This window comes from Schistocerca nitens, chromosome 3 (assembly GCF_023898315.1).
Source record: "Schistocerca nitens isolate TAMUIC-IGC-003100 chromosome 3, iqSchNite1.1, whole genome shotgun sequence".
Classification (NCBI taxonomy): Eukaryota; Metazoa; Arthropoda; class Insecta; order Orthoptera; family Acrididae; genus Schistocerca; species Schistocerca nitens.
Genome location: NC_064616.1, coordinates 742,486,306 through 742,508,122, shown reverse-complemented (window position 1 = coordinate 742,508,122; position 21,817 = coordinate 742,486,306). Strand labels below are relative to the sequence as shown.

Genomic DNA, 21,817 nt, shown 5'->3' with positions numbered 1-21,817 from the left:
GGCTTGTAACAGTCAAATGGTCACCAGCTTTTTACTGGGAAGTGGTCGGTCTCTCTCTCTCTCTCTCTCTCTCTCTCTCTCTCTCTCTCTCTCTCTCTCTCTCTCCACCCCAAACTGTCTTCACATTCATTGTCCAGCTCTCTACTTTGATATCATTTGCAATGTGATGTATCTGATTAACTGTTTTACCATCTGATAACATCAAAGTTCTCTTCCTACTGTAATATTTATATAATCCAATAGTGCATTATAACTGCTATTTGGAAAAGCAACCACCACTACCTCCAATTCCACATACAATACGTCCTTTGCTTGGGACATGCTGTCCTCCATGGGCATTTGACAGTTCACAAATGACACTTTACATCTCTTAATTTCTGATATTCTAGATACAGATATATTTGCAGCTATATACTTCATCACACAAAAACACGTGCAAAATTTTAGTCCTGGATCACAGATTTCATAAAAGATTCTAGAGTCCTCAACATCAAGGGTACCAGTATCCTCTCTGCAAACTTCCTCTTTAGAAACTAAATCCATTCTTCATCGTTTGATCTCCTTGACTAGACGGACTGAGGGACTAGTCTTATATAAATTATGAATATTCCACATTCCAAATTGTATACATCGTTCCCAAACTTTTTATTTTGTGCTATGAATTTCCAAGGCTTATTTGTAGTCTGTTTACCATTACTAAATTTTCGATATTATGGTGGTAACCCATCACCAACCCCAACCTGGTGGACCTCAGTGTTTGATTTTGTGGTAACTTTCCCCTAGATGAATTACTTTCCCTTCAGATGTCAATGCCCCCTTTCCTTAAAAATGTCGAAGGATGGCGGCTAGGGAGTAGGAAGAATGCACTGTTGTGAGACACACAGTCTGATTCAATGAATAGGACCTCTCTGGCTTGGGGAACCTGTAAGCAGCTGCACTACAGCCAGCTCTTAGCAATATATAAACATGCAAACCTCTCCACCCACACGAACGATGAGTCTTTCAAAACGGTGTATCCTGAAGAGATGATGTATTTTGTGTAACACTACAAATGTCAGTTAAATTGTTGTAAAATGCACATTTTTCTTTTAAATTGTATTTATAAAATATGCCTGTGTGACTATTACAAAGTAGAAGTACTAAAAATTTTGCTTCAATTGAAGCAAACCAAGTATTTGTTGTGGTCTTCAGTCCAGAGACTGGTTTGATGCATCTCTTGGTCCCCCTCTACGATTTTTACCCTCCACCCTGTCTCCAATACTAAATTGGTGATCCCTTGATGCCTCAGAATAGGCCCTACCAACCGATCCCTTCTTCTAGTCAAGTTGTGCCACAAATTTCTCTTCTCTTCAGTTCTATTCAATACCTCCTCATTAGTTATGTGATCAACCCGTCTAGTCTTCAACATTCTTCTGTAGCACCACATTTCGAAAGTTTCTGTTCTCTTCTTGTCTAAACTATTTATCGTCCACGTTTCACTCCCATACATGGCTACACTCCATACAAATACTTTCAGAAAAGACTTCCTGACACTTAAATCTATACCCGATGTTAACAAATTTCTCTTCTTCAGAAACGCTTTCCTTGCCATTGCCAGTATACATTTTACATCCTCTCTACTTCAACCATCATCAGTTATTTTGCTCTCCAAATAGAAAAACTGTTTTACTACTTTAAGCATCTCATTTCCCAATCTAATTCCTACAGCATCACCTGATTTAATTCAACTACATTCCATTATCCTCATTTTGCTTTTGTTGATGTTCATCTTATATCCCCCTTTCAAGATACTGTCCATTCCGTCCAGCTGCTCTTCCAGGTCCTTTGCTGTCTGACAGAATTATAATGTCATCGGAGAACCTCAAATTTTTATTTCTTCTCCTTGGATTTTAATTCCTACTCCAAATTTTTGTTTTGTTTCCTTTACCGCTTGCTCAATACACAGATTGAATAACATGGGGATCACTACAACCCTGTCTCACTCCCTTCCCAGCCACTGCTTCCCTCTCATGCCCCTCGATTCTTATAACTGCCATCTGGTTTCTGTACAAACTGTAAATAGCCTTTCGCTCCCTGTATTTTACTCCTGCCACCTTCAGAATTTGAAAGAGAGTATTCCAGTCAACATTGTCAAAAGCTTTCTCCGAGTCTACAAATGCTAGAAACGTAGGTTTGCCTTTCCTTAATCTATCTTCTAAGATAAGTTGTTGGGTCAGTATTGCTTCACGTGTTCCAACATTTCTACAGAATCCTAACTGATCTTCCCCAAGGTCGGCTTCTACCAGTTTTTCCGTTCGTCTGTAAAGAATTCATGTTAGTATTTTGCATCCGTGTCTTATTAAACTGATTGTTCGGTAATTTTTACATCTGTCAGCACCTGCTTTCCTTGGGATTGGAATTATTATATTCTTCTTGAAGTCTGAGGGTATTTCGCCTGTCTCGTACAGCTTGCTCACCAGATGGTAGAGTTTTGTCAGGACTGGCTCTCCCAAGGCCGCCAGTAGTTCCAATGGAATGTTGTCTACTCCTGGGGCCATGTTTCGACTCAGGTCTTTCAGTGCTCTGTCAAACTCTTCACACAGTATCATATCTTCAATTTCATCATCATCATCTACATTCTCTTCCTTTCCTATAATATTGTCCTCAAGACCATTGCCCTTGTATAAACCCTGTATATACTCCTTCCACCTTTCTGCTTTCCCTTCTTTGCTTAGAACTGGGTTTCCATCTGAGCTCTTGATATTCATGCAAGTGGTTCTCTTTTCTCCAAAGTAGGACAAGAAAGAGAAGGAAACTTAGTAGGTGAATATGGAATGGGAGTAAGGAATGAAAGAGGAAGCCACCTGGTAGAATTTTGCACAGAGCATAACTTAATCATAGCTAACACTTGGTTCAAGTGTGATCCTGACCTTCCAGTATGTCCAGGCTTCTTCCACGTATACAACCTCCTTTTATGGTTCTTGAACCAAGTGTTAGCTATGATTATGTTATGCGCTGTGCAAAATTCTACCAGGTGGCTTCCTCTTTCATTCCTTACTCCCATTCCATATTCACCTACTAAGTTTCCTTCTCTTTCTTGTCCTACTATCAAGTTCCAGTCACCCATGACTATTAAATTTTTGTCTACCTACACTACCTGAATAATTTCTTTTATCTCATCATATATTTCATCAATCTCTTTGTCATCTGCAGAGCTAGTTGGCATCTAAACTTGTACTACTGTGGTAGGTGTGGGCTTCATGTCTATCTTGGCTACAATAATGCATTCACTATGCTGTTTGTAGTAGCTTACCTGCATTCCTATTTTCCTATTTATTATTAAACCTACTTGTGCATTACCCGTATTTGATTTTGTAATTAATAACCCAGTATTCACATGACCAAAAGTCTTGTTCCTCCTGCCACCGAACTTCACTAATTCCCACTATATCTAACTTTAACCTATCCATTTCCCTTTTTAAATTTTCTAACCTACCTACCCGATTAAGGGATCTGACATTCCACACTCCGATCCATAGAACACCAGTTTTCTTTTTCCTGATAACAATGTCCTCCTGAGTAGTCCCCACCCGGAGATCCGAATGGGGAACTATTTTACCTCCAGAATATTTTACCCATGAGGACACCATCATCATTTAACCATACAGTAAAGCTGCATGCCCTCGGGAAAAATTACAGCTGTAGTTTCCCCTTGCTTTCAGCCGTTCGCAGTACCAGCATAGCAAGGCCGTTTTGGTTAGTGTTACAAGGCCAGATCAGTCAATCATCCAGACTGTTGCCATTGCAACTACTGAAAAGGCTGCTGCCCCTCTTCAGGAACCACACGTTTGTCTGGCCTCTCAACAGATACCCCTCCGTTGTGGTTGCACCTACGGTACGGCTATCTGTATCGCTGAGGCACGGAAGCCTCCCCACCAACGGCAAGGTCCATGGTTCATGGGAGAGGCCAGTCTTAGTCCATAGTAAATTTGTTGTAAAGAGCTGTCTCCATGATTTGAGAAAATGTGTTGCTGTATCTATTGTTACTTTTGTTATTGTGTGTGCTGCTGTTCTGGTCTTCAGTCCAAAGACTGATTTGCTGCATCTCCCCTGCTATTCTAGCCTGTGCAGGCCTCATCATCTCTAAATAATTTCTGCTCCCTACATCCTTCTGAATCTGCTTACTGCATTCATCTCTTGGTCTCCCTCTTATGATTTTTATCCCCCATACTTCCCTCCAGGACTCAATTTGATGATCCCTTCATGCCTCAGAATGTGTCCCAACAACCAATCCCTCCTCCTAGTCATATTGTACCATAAATTGCTTTTCTCCCCAGTTCTATTCAGTACTTCCAAATATGTTAGTTTATCTACCCATTTAATCTTCAGCACTCTCCTGTAGCACCACATTTAAAAGTTGCTATTCTCTTCTCGTCTAAATTGTTTGTTGTCCATGTTTCACTTCCATACATGGCTTCACTTCCATACATAGCTTCAGAAAAGACTTCCTATTACTTAATTCTAGATTTCATGTTAACACATTTCTCTTCTTCAGGAACACTCTTCTTGCCATTGTCAGTGTACATTTTATATCCTGTCTACTTTGGCCATCGTCACTTATTTTGCTGTCGAAATAGCAAATATCATCTACTATTTCCAGAATCTCATATCCTAATCTAATTCCCTCAGCATCACATGATTTAATTCAACTACATTCTATTATCCTTGTTATCCATTTGTTCATGTTCATTTTATATCCTCCTTCCAAGACACTGTCCATTCTATTCAGCTGCTCTGCCAAATACTTTGCTGTCTCTGACAGAATTAAAATGTCACTGACAAACCTAAAAGTTTTTATTTCTTCGTCTTGAAATTTAATCCTGACTCCAAATTATATATATATATATATATATATATATATATATATATATATATATATATATATATATATATATATATATATATATTACTGCTTGCTGAATGTATAGATAGAAAAACATTGGGGATGGCTTACAATCCTGTCCCGGTCCCTTCTCAACCACTGCTTCTCTTTCATGCTGTGTGCTAAGTTGTGATATTATGGATCCTCTGCAAATAAGTAAATTTTAAATTATTCTAATTCACATTTGTTTCTCTTTTTCTTTAAAGGTTGCTAGGTCCATCTGCTGCAACTGCTATAGAACTGGGGATCCCAATTAATCCTGTAGCCATTACTGAACTACAAGACAATAATATTAGGGTCATAACATCGGAAAGAAGTCTAGGTGTTATTTCAAATCCACAATCAGAAGAGGATCAAGCTGATACAACTGTAAGTTGATGATTTTTAATATTTTGTATCAGTTAAAATTAATTGTACTTTGGAATTTTGTAGGTCAGTGCTGCAATGGTGCTAGCGACTGGCTCGCATTGAGTTGGCAATGTTCATTCATTATAGAAGGTCAGTTCTAAAATGCATTTGTAAAATGTTCATTCTCTCAGTTCATTTTCAACTCCCCTCAAGCATGTGATTTCTACTGCCTAACTTAAAACAAGAACTTAAAAAACATCCGTGCTTGCATTAAAATTTGTTAAGACAGGCTGCAGATAATGATGTAGAATTGTAATGATAAACATAGTTTATGATCTAATAATTCATATATTCTTCCTTAAAAAATTTCTATGCCTTGTGTAATTGGGCTAAAGGACCCCAAACTTTTCATACGTTACTCACCTGAACTGCCTTAAGCAGTGACATTAATAATTTTGACCTACGATTAAAACTTGATACTAGATAATCAAAAAAGATGTGATCAAAAATGGAAACAAACACAAATAACTAAAAATACTACTGCTCTGGTCACAAAATGGTACTAACCCCATCAATATGTCTAACTAGACCTTCATAAAGAATATGCTGTTACCAACTGTTATCGAGAGCACACCTTAGTTTCAATCAAATTCTGATAAAACACTAGTTACTGATGAACTATTGCTCATGAGTGTGTGAAACTGGCTCCTAGGGTGTTCAGATATCCTGAACACAACCCATTAATGAAAATGATACGTCACGTTAGAACACAACTATAACAATAGGTAATATTTTAGCAACAGTGATCCCGTGAGAAAAGACATGCTGCTCAGCTGTGGTGACTGGGCTCTCCCTACTAATTGCTAAATAGACCATGCATGCTTATAAAGTGCCAATGAAAAATACGCAACATTTTTTCTGTGGAAGACAGGTACTTGTTAAACCTTTGTGTGCTTGCCAGAAGTGTGTGTTCTGTTGCTTAAAGAATGGCTTATATTTTAATATCCTGTTCCATAGTGTGTTCAGGACATAACTGCATCTTCTATGAACTATAACAGTCATGTATACTTTGAAATCCAATCAACCCTTTCATTGCTACATACGTGCGCTCTGCACTCTGTGCTGAGGGAGGGGGTATATTGTACGGCTATATTCCTCGCCAAATGCTGGTACCTGTGTTGAGATACAGCATTTCGACCAATATGGAATACTTATCATCAGATTTTTTGAAAACTATTAGCTGAAAAGAAATTGATTTTTTGCATATATTACAGTCTGATATCTTCACTCAGTAAAGAACTCAATTTGTCATATGAACTGCATTATCAAATTCAGTAAAACTTCCCACAAAATTTTAGTGTTTGCAGGGGTAGAGTTTGCAGAGGTTTATGTAAACTTTGCATATGGTTGATTTTTAGCTCATATATTGCAGTAAATGAAATTCAAACAAGATTTTGAAATTGTATGTAAACTTGAGAACGGAATGATATTTTACAATGTTCTTGAGTTATTGGGTTTTATATCCAATGTATGGTTTTGTACACTGTGCCCATTCATGTCCTTGCACCTTGCAAATCATGTGGTCATAACAATCATCTTGCCTCAGAAATGATTTGAGATAATGAAAGGAGGTTTTCTACAAATGATTGCGTGCAGTGAGGCTCATAAGTTTTATAATAAATACTGGAAACTTTTTTATACACCGAGGTATGTAAGTAACTTGGCAACAGCAATGATAGGTCAGCAACTCAGAACGCATGCAGGCGTCCATAGCAGTGAACGAAAACCCCAGCAGCATGCCTATACACATCCAACAGCACCTGGGGAATGCCATAGCAGGACGTGTATGCATGTCCACAGCAGTGAAAGGATTAAACAGTCTTGCATTTGGTATTGTGCACTTTAGAGGACACTTACAGTGTTCTTAACAAGTAGTTGGAGCATTAACATTCCAAACTCCCAGACAGACATATCACTTTGGCACATTGACTACGTGTAAAAATGTGTCGCATTGTAGTCAATATTTCTGTGACCATGAAGAACTGGCTTGAGACTCAAGTTTCATTTGATGCAAATAGACTTTTGCAGCTACGTTCACTGTAGAGATAGAACTTGGAGACTTTGCCACATACAGTTATGCTCAACAAGGTGCCCCATAAATTGGTGCACCCATGAGAACAGGGGCAAATCTAGTAATGGTTATTGTATCTTGAGTCTTGGCAGCATGTAGGGTTCTTTAGGAAACTTAGCACCTGTTCTAGTCTTTCTACCAAAGGAAAATCACTGGGACTGAACTCGGTGTGGCATTCTTAACACAACTACTGCTGAGCTATGGGTGTGAACTTGCTATATAATCCAGTGGAAGAAACATTTGTCTTGCTGGTAGAGACAGAAGGGCATTTAGGACCATAGTTTGAGATAATATACCGTATTTACTCAAATCTAAGCCTCACTCGAATCTAAGCCGCACCTGAAATTTGAGACTCGAAATTCAAGGGGAGAGAAAAGTTTTAGGCCGCACCTCCAAATCGAAACAAAGTTGGTCCATTGTAATATGAGACACAATTTAGGTCGAATGAAAGACGATACAGCTACAGTAGTTTGGTTTGAGTAGTAAGCTTAGCAGTTAAGCTTTACCAGGTAGCCATTGCTATGCGTCAGGTGCTCCGTCCGTATTTATACGGGTACCCTTCCTTTTTCACGTGCTTCGTCTGGTTTGAATCGATTGCTTATTTTGCTTTGATCTGATAAATGCCGTTTTCTTTGTTATAGGTGTTTACGTCACTATAAGCTGAAAATGCATTACTGTACTGTGTAATGCATTGTTTGTCGCATTTTGATAGTGCGTGTTTATGGCCTGTCGCCGCTCGCGGCATGACTTGCTTTTGTGCGCGCTACCGCCGCTTAAAAAAAAAAAGAGGAATCGTCTCATTAGCGAAACAATGGCAAGAGACTGCTATTTGTTGTTACTTACACTGCTGCTTTCTTTGATAATGATCAACAAGAACCAAATGCGTATGATAGAACATGCGTATGATAGAACATGTTCTGAACGAGAGTTTTGCGAAAATTTTCCTCCGTTTTAAAATCTTTGCGGCCGCTTCTTTAGTACATCAAAATCTGCACAGAAATTAGTCATCTTACATTTAAAATCTAGTCAGTTGCCGTGCTTCATTTCTGACTGTATCACTATTAGGCATAAGAATAATACGAATATAAACACGACACGATATGTATATTCTTCCGCGTTTGCTGTTGTCTCACTCTTTAGTTTCGTAGTTTATTACGCAGACAGGATTTAAATGAGATAGCAACAAACACGAAAGAATACATGGCAAAATGTTTATATTCGTATTATTCTTATGGTGAAGAGAATACTGCATGTGATTCACATTTCATCAGGTTCCTATTAGCAACCATCTCTTCTCACAGGTAGGAAAAAACTCCGAACGTAGAGTTGGCCATATTGACAAACATCCCTAACAATCTTGCCAGTCGGATTTTCGTAGTACATTGAAATTCTGCTACATTCGAAGATGAACAATACGGAATTTGTATTTACTTCGTTGGATAATGTATGAAAATGCAGTGGTCGAAACTCGGGGCGGAGAAAAAAAAAAGCTCGTCTTCTACTTTTTTTTAAATTTATTTACTGATGCAGAGGTTTTGGCGCCAGTATTTATCTTTGTGCCCACAAAGCATGCTTGTGTAGCGCTGCATATATTCGACGGCAGAAGTTAGTTGTGGCGGCATCTATCAACATTTTTCAGAACTTCCGCTTGCTTTGCACTCGATTCTAAGCCGCAGGCGGTTTTTTGGATTACAAAAACCGGAAAAAAAGTGCGGCTTAGATTCGAGTAAATATGGTAACAGTGTGACTAGTGTAACTGATGAGTTGAATATAAATTTAGAAAGCCCTCAGTAATCTAACGAGTTAGGAAACTACTGCGAAAGCAAAGAGAGCTTCCCTGCAAATTTAAATGCAGCCAAAACCTCTCAGACAAACAGAAGCTAAACGATGTCAAAGTTAGCCTAAGGAGGGCTATGTGTGAAGCGTTCAGTGAATTCAAAAGTAAAATTCTATGTACCGACTTGACAGAAAATCCTAGGAAGTTCTGGCCTTACTTTAAATCAGTAATTAGATCGAAACAGCACATCCAGACACTCTGGGATGATGATGGCATTGAAACAGAGGATGACACACGTAAAGCTGAAATACTAAACACCTTTTTCCAAAGCTGTTTCACAGAGGAAGACCGCACTGCAGTTCCTTCTCTAAATCCTCGCACGAACGAAAAAATAACTGACTTCGAAATAAGTGTCCAAAGAATAGAAAAGTAACTGAAATCGCCTCAATAGAGGAAACTTCACTGGACCTGATGGGATACCAATTCGATTCTACACAGAATACATGAAATAACTTGGTCCCCTTCTAACAGACGTGTACCGCAAGTCTCTAGAGGAACGGAATGTTCCAAGATTGGAAAAGAGCACAGGTAGTTCCAGTTTTCAAGAAGGGTCGTCGAGCAGATGCCCAAAACTATAGGCCTATATCTCTGACATTGATCTGTTGTAAAATTTTAGAACATTTTTTTTGCTCACGTATCATGTCATTTCTGGAAACCCAGAATCTACTCTGTAGGAATCAACATGGATTCCGGGAACAGCGATAGTGTGAGACCCAACTCACTTTATTTGTTCATGAGACCCAGAAAATATTAGATACAGGCTCCCAGGTAGATGCCATTTTTCTTGACTTCCGGAAGGCATTCGATACAGTTCCGCACTGTCGCCTGATAAACAAAGTAAGAGCCTACGGAATATCAGACCAGCTGTGTGGCTGGATTGAAGAGTTTTTAGCAAACAGAACACAGCATGTTGTTCTCAATGGAGAGACGTCTACAGACATTAAAGTAACCTCTGGCGTGCCACAGGGGAGTGTTATGGGACCATTGCTGTCCACAATATATAAAAATGACCTAGTAGATAGTGTCGGAATTTCCATGTGGCTTTTCACAGATGATGCTGTAGTATACAGAGAAGTTGCAGCATTAGAAAATTGCAACGAAATGCAGGAAGATCTGCAGCGGATAGGCACTTGGTGCAGGGAGTGGCAACTGACTCTTAACATTGACAAATGTAATGTATTGCGAATACATAGAAAGAAGGATCCTTTATTGTATGATTATATGATAGCGGAACAAACACTGGAAGCAGTTACTTCTGTAAAATATCTGGGAGTATGCATACGGAATGATTTGAAGTGGAATGATCATATAAAATTAATTGTTGGTAAGGCGGGTGCCAGGTTGAGATTCATTGGGAGAGTGCTTAGAAAATGTAGTCCATCAACAAAGGAGGTGGCTTACAAAACACTCGTTCGACCTATACTTGAGTATTGCTTATCAGTGTGAGATCCGTACCAGGTCGGGTTGACAGAGGAGATAGAGAAGATCCAAAGAAGAGCGGCACATTTCGTCGCAGGGTTATTTGGTAAGCGTGATAGCGTTACAGAGATGTTTAGCAAACTCATGTGGCAGACTCTGAAAGAGAGGCGCTCTGCATCGCGGTGTAGCTTGCTGTCCAGATTTCGAGAGGGTGCATTTCTGGATGAGGTATCAAATATATTGCTTCCCCCTACTTATACCTCCTGAGGAGATCACAAATGTAAAATTAGAGAGATTCGAGCATGCATGGAGGTTTTTCGGCAGTCGTTCTTCCTGCAAACCATACGCGACTGGAACAGGAAAGGGAGGTAATGACAGTGGCACGTAAAGTGCCCACCACCACACACCGTTGGGTGGCTTGCGGAGTATAAATGTAGATGTAGATACAAAACCAGGACTACCAACCAACAGTAATATGTAATGTGATATGAATTTACCTGGACTCTGTTCTTAGTGGTAGGATGTGTATACATATGTATTACAGTAAGTGAAGTTTAGAATTAACATTCTTTTCCAATTGTGAAGCATGGTAGAAGTTTTATAATATTTTGGGCAGTCATATTGTCATTTTTCAATGGATCTCATAAAGGAATGGTCAATTTGACATGTTGAAACCTTCCTGAAATTTTGCATACAGGAAGAATACACCAAAAGAAATGCACTGTCAAAATTTTAGCTGCGAAAGTGCGCTGGAAATATTACTAAAAAAATGTTAAAATTACTCACTTTTGTCTCACAAAGAGCCACTTAAGCAGTGGATTGTACAATCCTATCTCTAGCTGAGACTCAGTGAATAAGCAGATGCAGTCATTATGAGAACACTGCGTGAAGCCTAAAGTGCACACATGCAAATGTTAAGCAATTAAACCATACCAAAAGTGACTCAAACCATTGAGGTTTTGAATAACTTGCAGTTAATATCATCAGCTAAACTGCTGCATGTGTAATTGCTGCATGAGTAACTTGCAGAGGAAAGGAAATTAATGCAGTGTATGGTGTTACACTACAGATGACTTCCATCAATCGCCGCACGGGATTAGCCGAGCAAATAGTGTGTAAGCTTAGGGACTGATGACCTTAGCAGTTAAGTCCCATAAGATTTCTCACACACACACACACACACACACACACACACACACACACACACACACACACTCTCTCTCTCTCTCTCTCTCTCTCTCTCTCTCTCATCAATCATGACTTGAATTCATTGACTCTGAATATTTTATAACTATTCATTTATTGCACTTTTTACAATAATTTTGTAACGATGCATGTTTTACAAACAATGAAACAGTTCCTTGTTTATTCCCTGTAGTTCACACAAAAATGAGTGTCAGTTGGATGAAGAAAACCAACATTTTCCTTATGTCAGGCACACCCGCCAAAAGAAAAACTGATGTATTCAGACGCTTCACAGTGATTATTAGGTTTATTTAGACAGGATTGGGATGGTGTAAGAAAAATTCATGGCCATGTTCCACAAGTTGTGCTGTGTACCAGGCACACATGATAAAATCAGTAAAAAATGGTGATGTAAAGTGACAATGCACAAGTGATTGGAGTTTAACAATAATGTTGCACTGATAAACCTGAAATAAAAAAGAGCTATTGTAAATTATATTGTCAAACAATTTTTTATAACTGCTTTACACTGTTGAAGAACTTCTATATGGAGAGGCTGAATTGCACTATTAGGTTTGTAGTATTGCAAATTATTGTCTCCCATTTTTCCAGATTTTACTTCACCAGTTAAAAGATTTTTGCCACCATACAGCCAGTGCCACTGATAAATATCAGTGGATTACTTTTTTGCTGCTTTCCCCTTTTATCACATTATATGTTGTGAACTATGGGTGAAGTAGTGCAGGCAAATTCCATATTTCTAGATGTCCAGTAACATTTGACACAGTGCCCAAATGCAGACAAGTAACAAAGGTACAAGCATATGGAATACATTCTCACATACGTGAATGGTTCAAAGACTTCTCAAGTGATAAAATCCAATATATTGGCCTCGACGATGAGTGTTCACCAGAGAAAAGGGTATCATAAGGAGTGCCCCATGGAAGTGTGATAGTACTGCTGCTATTCTCTGTATACATAAATGTGGTGGTGGGCAGGGTGGGTAGCTATCTGTGGTTGTTAGCTGATGATTCTGTGGTGTACACTAAAGTGTTGAAGTTGAGTGAGTGTAGGAGGATACAAGACAACTTAGACAAAATTTCTAGGTGGTGTGATGAATGGCAGCTAGCTCTAAATATAGAAAAATGTAAGTCAATGCAGATGAGTAGGAAAAACAGAAACATAATGTTTAAGTACAGCATTAGTAGAGTCCTGCTTGACACAGTCATATCGTTTAAATATCTTGGCATAACACTGCAAAGTGATATGAAATTAAATGAGCATGTGAGGATCATGGTAGCGAAGGCGAATGGTCAAGTTTGGTTTATCGAGAGAAATTTAGGAAAGTTTGGTTCATTTGTAAACAAGACCACATATAGGACATTGGTGCAACCATACTTTTAAGTACTGCTGGAGTGTTTGGGATACCCACCAGTACGGATTAGAGGAGGACATTGAAGCAATACAGACGTGGGCTCCTATATTTGTTACTGATAGTTTCAAACAACACACAGGTGTTAGAGAGATGCTTTTGGAACTCAGATAGGAATCCTTGGAAGGAAGGCAACATACTTTTTATTAAAGAACATTATTGAGAAAATTTAGAGAACTGGTGGTTGAAGCTGACTGCACAATGATTCTACTGACCTCCAATGTACGTAACATGTAAGGATCATGAGGATAAGATACGAGAAAATAGGGCTCATATAGAAACATAAAGGCAGTCATTTTTCTCTCATTCTGTTTGAGAGTGGCACAGGAAAGGAAAAGATTAGCGGTATAGGGTACCCTCCACAACGTGCTGTACGGTGTATTGCGAAGTATCAGTGTGGATGTACATCTGTCTTCAGGAACCTTGAGGCTAATCAGGACTACAATTTAAAACAAGGAGTTTTTAGTGCAAAAAATCTTACAATCGAAGTAATAAAATCTGGTAAAATGGGAGATAATAATATTACGTGTAATACGATTGCACAAGCAACTCTGATTTATTTCACTTGAAATGATAAAGTGCAGTTAGCATACCATTCTAGCATGAAACTTCACTGGCTTACCGCAAGAAGCTTAATCTTCACATCAGCTATGAGTTACTCTGTTATACGAGGGTAATCCCAAAAGTAAGGTCTCCTATTTCTTTATAAGTACATAGACCTGTTTATTTCTACAATGGTTTACATCAATTTACAGCTTGAACATTTAGCTATTTTTTGATATAATCACCATTTCTGTCGCTGCATCTTTGTAGATGCTGTGGCAGTTTTTGTATGCCCATGTAATACCAGCTCGCCACCATGCTGTTCAGAAAGTTATGAACCTCTTCTTTCACCTCGCCGTCGGAGCTGAATCGCTTTCTGGCCAAATGTTCTTTCAACCTATGGAACAGGTGATAGTCACTGGGCACCAAGTCAGGACTATAGGGTGGATGGATGATTATGTTCCACTGAAACTGTTGCAGGAGAGCAACGGTTTGCCGAGCAATGTATGAGCAAGCGTTGTCGTGGAGAATGTGTATGCTCTTGCTCAACATTCCTCTTCTCTGGTTCTGAATTGCCCATTTGAGAGTTTTCAGAGTCTCACAGTACCTGTCTGCATTAATTGTGGTCCCAGTGGGCATAAAGTCAACCAACAATACCCCTTTCCGATCCCAGAAAACGGTTGTTATGACTTTACCGGCAGACTGTGTTTGTTTGAATTTCTGCGGCTTTGGTGAAGAAGAATGCCGCCTCTGGCGTGATTGTTGCTTGGTCTCAGGTGTAAGGTGCTATTACCAGGTTTCGTCACCCATGCCAATTGAGTCCAGAAAGTTGTCCTGTTCGGCTGCAAGGTGGTGAAGAAATGCGTGGGAAGCATCAACTCGTTGCTGCATCTGGTCCTCAGTCAGCATGTGTGACACCCATCTTGCACACACCTTATGGTAGTTCAATGTTTCCGTTAAAATTCTGTGAGCGGTGCTTTGGGAAACCTTGGGAACTAACGTGCAGAGATCATTCAGGGTGATCTGCCAATTTTCATGCATGCTTTGCTCAACCTTCAACACTGTCTCCTCAGAAATTGACGGTCTTCCACTCCTTTGCTCATTGTGAATTTCGGTCCGACCAGCTACAAACTCTCTACACCACTTATGAACAGTTTTGACATCCGTGCACGACTCACCATACACTTCTGTCAATTGGCAATGGATTTTAATCAGTGCTGTGCCCTTTGCGCTCAAAAACTGAATAACTGCACACAATTCGCAGTTGGCAGTAACATGCAATGGGAGCTCCATTCTCAATGGCTGCCAAGCAAAGACTGAGTCCCTCAGTGTGTGAAGCACTCTTCATAACAGTGTGACCAACTGCCAGACAGACAGTGTTCTGTACTTACAAAAAATGAGAGCCCTTACTTTTGGGATTACCCTCATATTAGCTATTAATGACCTCTCCTCTACATGCTTGCTTGAAGTAAACTACATAATTATGAGACTTCCTTTCCAGTATAATTTCCTGAATCTGTTTAATCAGGTTGAAGCGGCCTGAAAATTTGCAATATTCCTTCATTTGTAATTTGGAGGATCTAGTCTCAAAGATTTCCCATGGCAATTGTGCATTGACACTCAGGAACAGTTGTAAATCTTTCAAATAGTTTTCCTTTCACACTTTTATAGCTTCCATTTTGGCACAAATCTCGTACTTGGTGTAAATCGTTCTTCCATTTATACAATACACATTCAGATTTTATGAAATGAAACTGACCACGTACAATGCTTAACTGTAAGCATGTTCTCCCTTCACATTCAGATTTTAAGAAATGAAACTGACCACGTACAATGCTTAACTGTAAGCATGTTCTCCCTTCTTTGTTTAACAAAATAATTTACAACTTTTTCTTTGTCACTGAAAACTATTACTGTGCCTGTTTTATTCGGGTTAGATAGGCAGTGTGTCAAGAAAGTAACTAATAAAAAACACGTGTGTAGGTATTCAGGAGAAGTAGGTGATTTTGATTTCATGTCGCATTCTTTATATTTCATCTTTGCAAAGTCGAAAACATTAATTAGATTCCACATTACTGTGAAACTGTGCAGCCATCACAAACACAGATTCTATTAGCAAGCATATTCAAAGAAACAAAAAAGGCTTAATCTCCTTTGTTAACACGTAGCAAAACCACAAAAGGCATGCACTGTGTCTTAGCGGACATTGTGTTTCTTTAGGTGTAGTCTTCCTGTAATAGTAATAATAATAATAATAATAACACACACAGCTGATTTAGACGTCTCTCACTTACTGTTTCCTTGTCAAGCTAACATTAAAGGAAGTGTAACTGTTAATTTTTATGGAAACACTGAGGGTTAAAACTATGCTTTCCTTGCTCTAACTAACTTGAATGATTCTCTCTTATTTGCTACTGTCGTATGAAGTTAATATGAACAGCTGTCACTGTTATTTCTTGGCAGTGTCTCAGTGAATTAAATACCAAATGCTCTTTGCTTCCCTGTATGATTCACACACAAAACTTAATACTGTTCTCCTTATGTCTGCTTTCTTGATAACTACATGCACTGATAAGCAGTAATTTTCCATTACTGCTCTGTCTTATGTTACTCCATTGACAACTTCCATGCATACATCCACTCACTCAAAGTGATGTAATGTGTGTTAATTACTGGCCAGTGTAAGTGTTTAACTTAGAGCAGAACTCTGAAATACCAATGTTACTACGAGATTTCCACAACATAAGATTACGCCACTATTATATCCATCATTAATCTTCAAACATTTTCGTAAGTAATCTGAGAATGAGTAATTGTTTTTATATGGTTGCTGAACATCAGATTTTATTAAGTCACAAAACTTTAGTGAAGTATTGGAGTATGCATCGTAGGACATCGATGTGTAATAGTTCCTGCGTTGTTTTGCATGGAATCAAATTTGTGTATCTCTTTCCTGAGATTCCTGGCAGTTGCAGTTGCTGCTTGTGGCAAAATCCCTTGCATCAGTGCTGCTAGAACAATATGGCAATGATATGATGTCTACTCCAGAAATCAACAAAGTGGCAAAAAATGCCGTTACCTCTCCAGGGAAAACTGCTGATTGGAACTTAGATGTTTTATATGGACAAAACTCCAATTGTTTGTGGCAACAGTGCACTAACAAAAAGATACATTTGACAGGTGAAGTGCACATTTATTTAAAAGCTAAACCCAGTCATGCCCCGACCTTACAGTCAGTTAAAAATTCTAAATTGTTTGTTGTAAAAGGAAGTCCATATAACATTTATCTTTTCACCAAAATGTGTGAAGTTAATATTACCACAACTTGTCTGTGCTACACAGTCCAAAAGTGCCTTTCACCTCACTATAAGAACCTTCTGCTGATCAGATACAAAGTTGAGTCCAGTTAGCTGTTCAATTCTTCAAGCATGCCTCATCTGCCGTCCCCAATTAAATGATTCTAGTCTTCTCATTTTGTATTGAAATCTTTGTTAAAAGTTAATTCTATTTCATCTTTCATCAGTAGCTTTTCTTCTTTTTTATTGATTTGCCATGACAGTCTGTGAATGCTTCATGTACTGGATGGTTCATTACAAGCTCACCAATATGTTCTACCAAGATGCCACTACTCAGTCTGTAACACTTTTCTTCATTTCATCTGCAATTTCTCCACAACCACTTCATTTTAACTACTTCTCATTACAGCATCTCATTCTCCCTCTTCTCCACACATCATAGCCAAACTTTGTCTCAAAATAAATAAAAATAAAATGCAATATTCTTCCCTAAATATATAAACCAATCTGCCATTAATGTACTTCCATGTCTCTTGCCATCTTTTCACTATCAGCTGTTTCCTTCTTATTTAATAACATGGATATAAATTTTGCCATAATGTGCAGAGTACTTTATTTATGTAAATCACATCATTTTATGTAAATGTTATATAAAAGACAAGAGAATACATTTACAAATGCAGTTTCAAATATTCAAAAATAGTTACTCACTTTATGTTTGGTATTAATAAAAATCAGTAATAAAATAAAGAAAAATAACAAAGACCTATAACACTGTTAATTGGAAGCACATTACCGTATTTACTCGAATGTAAGCCGCACTCGAATCTAAGACGCACCTGAAAAATGAGTCTCGAAATCAAGGGAAAAAAAAATTTCCTGAATGTAAGCCGCACCTGAAATTTTAGGCTCGAAATTCAAGGGGTGAGAAAAGTTTTAGGCCGCACTTCCAAATCGAAACAAAGTTGGTCCATTGTAATATGAGACACGATTTAGGCCGAATGAATGACTATACAGCTACAGTAGTTTGGTTTGAGTCATAAGCTTAGCAGTTAAGCTTTACCAGGTAGCCATTGCTATGCGTCAGGTGCTCCATCCATATTTATACGGGTACCCTTCCTTTTTCATGTGCTTCATCTCGTTTGAATTGATTGCTTATTTTTCTTTGATCTGGTAAGTGTCATTCTCTTTGTTATAGGTGTTCACGTCACTCTGTTCTGATAATGAGTGTTTACAGCCTGCCGCCGCTCGCAGCATGGCTTGCTTTTGTGCACGCTACCGCAGCTTACAATTTAAAAAAAAAAAGAGAGGAATCTTCTCATTAGTGAAACAATGGCAAGAGACTGCTGTATTTGTTGTTACTTACACTGCTGCTTTCTTTGATAATGATCACCAAGAACCAACTAATAGACTGCGTATGATAGATGATGTTCTGAATGAGAGGTTAGCAAAAATTTTTCTACGTTTGAAAATTTTTGCAGACGCCTCTTTAGTACATTACATTCTGCACAGAAATAAGGCATCCTAGATTTAAAAATCTAGTCAATTGCCGTGCTTCATTTTTGACTGTATCACTATTAGGCATAAGAATAATACGAATATAAACATGACATGATATGTATATTCTTCCGCGTTTGCTGTTGTCTCACTCTAGTTTCGTTGTTTATTAGGCAGACAGGATGTAAATGAGATGGCAGCAAACATGAAAGAATACATGGCAAAATGTTTATATTCATATTATACTTATAGTGGAGAGAATACTGCATGTGATTCACAATTCATAAAAGTTCATATTAGCATCCATCTCTTCTCATAGGTAGGAAAAAATTCAGAACGTAGAGTTGGCCATATTGACAAACATCCCAAACAGTCTTTCCAGTCGGATTTTTGTAGTTCATTGAAATGCTGCTACATTGGAAGATTAACAATACGAAATTTGTATTTACTTCGTTGGATAATGTATGAAAATGCAGTGGTCGAAAATTGAGGTGGAGGAAAAAAGCTCATCTTCCACCTTCTTTTTTTTGTGACCCAGAGGTTTTGGCGCCAGTATTTATCTTTGTGCCTGCAAAGCATGCCTGTGTAGCGTTACATATATTCAATGGCAGAAGTTGGTTGTAGCGGCACCTACCAGCATTTTTCAGAACTTCCGCTTACTTTGCGCTCGATTCTAAGCCGCAGGCTGTTTCTTGGATTACAAAAACTGGAAAAAAGTGCGGCTTAGATTCGAGTAAATATGGTAAGTACACAGGAACAAAAATCTCCATCACAGGGTGACATTTTCATTCAGTGGTGCAGGCATTAAAATTTTTTTGAGCGATTTAGTCTTCCAAGATGGACTATTCAGATTGTTGATAATATCAAACCTCTTTTGAACATGATGGAACTAGCATAATTTGTGTCCTTCACAATCTGACTATAACAGACTATGGGACCATTTTTCATCCTTGGTTACTTGCTTTATTTCTGATAATTGTTCATGATGGTAAATTTGCTTTGTGTGTGTGTGTGTGTGTGTGTGTGTGTGTGTGTGTGTGTGTGTGTGAATAACTTCAGTCTCCAGTTGTATGTAAATAATACAATTGGAACTCTTAGTAGTACATATTTATAGCATTTCTGGTTATTAACTTAAAGAGCATTTAATTTATTTAACAAGTATTTTGATCCACAGGATCAGCCGGGCTTTGTTTTTGGACCGAGTCTTACAGCTACAGTCAGTACCATACCAACAGCGATGTTCTGGTGGTATGAAGAATGCAAGCTGCTTGATTCTGATTCACAGTTCAGTGCTGTTATTGGTGAGTTGTATATCAAATAATTTCCCATTCTTAATCATAAGGAATAGATATGAGGGGACATAGCAACCTGCCTTCATCTGAGGCATTTTGTAGATAAGCACTAGATGTGTGAGTACACTTGCAAAGATAATTTATTAAGAGTGTAACAGGTTAGTTTAGTACAGATTATTTAGTAAATAAGTGCCTTAAGCTTACTATTAAATGTTTCATATGTCTTTACACATTACAAATGACACGAAAATTTTCCAAAAATAATGTGAAATTGACAGGGCTTTTTGCTTTTGAAATAACACAAAATCGGCAATCTTTACAAGATACCCTGAAATTTGTAATTTTGCCTTGTAAAAGTTCTATAAATCTCTGAATGGCAGTTTTCTAACATTCGTAACTGACAGTTATTGTATGTTAAAATGCATTTTGATTTCTAATCTCCTCAAGGCTGAGGTTCATGTATACTCGAATCTTAAAATGAGTGTTTAATTCCCACATAATGAACTGTGATGTGATGGTGAAAATAGCTCTGAATTTGGCAGAAAACAATGAATTTGATGCAAATAACATGAAATTTGGCAAAAACAATACCAAATAACAAAAAAGGGGAATCTGGCAAAAAGTAACACTGACTTGCACAAAACAACAACAAATTTGGCGAAAAAAGAAAACTGAATTTGGCAAAAAAGACAGTGAGTGCAGCGAAAACCACTGACCTTGGCAAAATAATAATAATAATAATAATAATAATAATAATAAACCCCGTGGAGGCCCGGGAAAAGAATAGGCCTCTAGTATGTTCTGCCAGTCGTAAAAGGCGATGAAAAGAACAAACCACTAATGGGGTTAACCCCCTTTTTAGTGTGATTAGTTGGTTCAGGACAGAACTAATGAAGCCCCGGACAAGCGCCGTCATGGTTGGGGATGACGCTTGAACCCTATGCCCGCCCACAATGGTAACGACACTGCTAGCCAACTGGAAAATGATTTAAATCCAAATAGAGGTGTTTTGCAGGATATGCTTCCTGCAACCACCCTAGAAGGAAAAAAAAGACAGAGGATGAGATGGTCTGATGAAGTTAATCGACACCTCATGTTCTGTTATTACCAAGCAACAAACCTAGGAACCAACACAACTGGATACATATCACAAGTATACACAACATTTATTACCAGATACCCAGAATTAAAATTTTTAACAGAACAACGTCTAGCTGATCAGATCCGTGTAATAATAAAAAATAACAGGATACCCCAGGAATCTGGCAAAAACATAATTTTTTAAGAATGTTTTGTCTACAGTAAAAGTTTAAAATATTTTTCCATGTGATGCTGGAATGACTAAATACCTTTTGAGCTTCTGTTTCATGATATTTTTCTTGTCATATTCTTAAGTTAAAAATGTTTTAAAAAGAACCTAAACAGCCCGCTGTAGGTCAAGTTCGAAGTTAAGCACATTATAACACAAGGCAATAGTTTTGGTTTTATGAAAGCACTGTAATGAGTGAACTGGCGAGGCTCAGGAGAGAACAAATCACCAATATGACAATACAAAAACACGACACTATTCATGGTGGGCTTCTTTTGAATGCAAAAGGAAATGGACAGGAGAGTGCTGATCCTTATCAAAACCAAACCCCAAGGCTGAGGACTTATGGGCCCTGGAAATTTGGGTACTGGCTGATTAAGCACTTGAAGAGAAAGAAGTTTTACAGTCATGTCCAACGAAAACATGAAGAAGGTGATTCCGAATTAAACACATTCAGTTAGTGGAATATCGTTGAATGATACAATTTATTTATTTATGTACGTATTTATTTCATTTGGTAGGAAAAAAAATTGGAAATTGGTGGGAAGGTCTTATGGAACCAAACTGCTGAGGTTATGGGTCCCTATGCCTACACACTACTTCAACT

General features: G+C 38.2%; 1 protein-coding gene across 1 annotated transcript in view; it reads left to right on the top strand.

Moving 5' to 3' along the window:
* LOC126248719 (E3 ubiquitin-protein ligase HUWE1-like) overlaps window positions 1-21,817 on the top strand; it is a 454,581-nt gene that overhangs the window by 324,323 nt on the left and 108,441 nt on the right. The window contains exons 39-40 of the mRNA XM_049950025.1: window positions 5,128-5,290; window positions 19,784-19,910. Of these exons, the coding sequence (XP_049805982.1) occupies window positions 5,128-5,290; window positions 19,784-19,910 (290 nt within the window). The remainder of the gene's footprint in view (window positions 1-5,127; window positions 5,291-19,783; window positions 19,911-21,817) is intronic.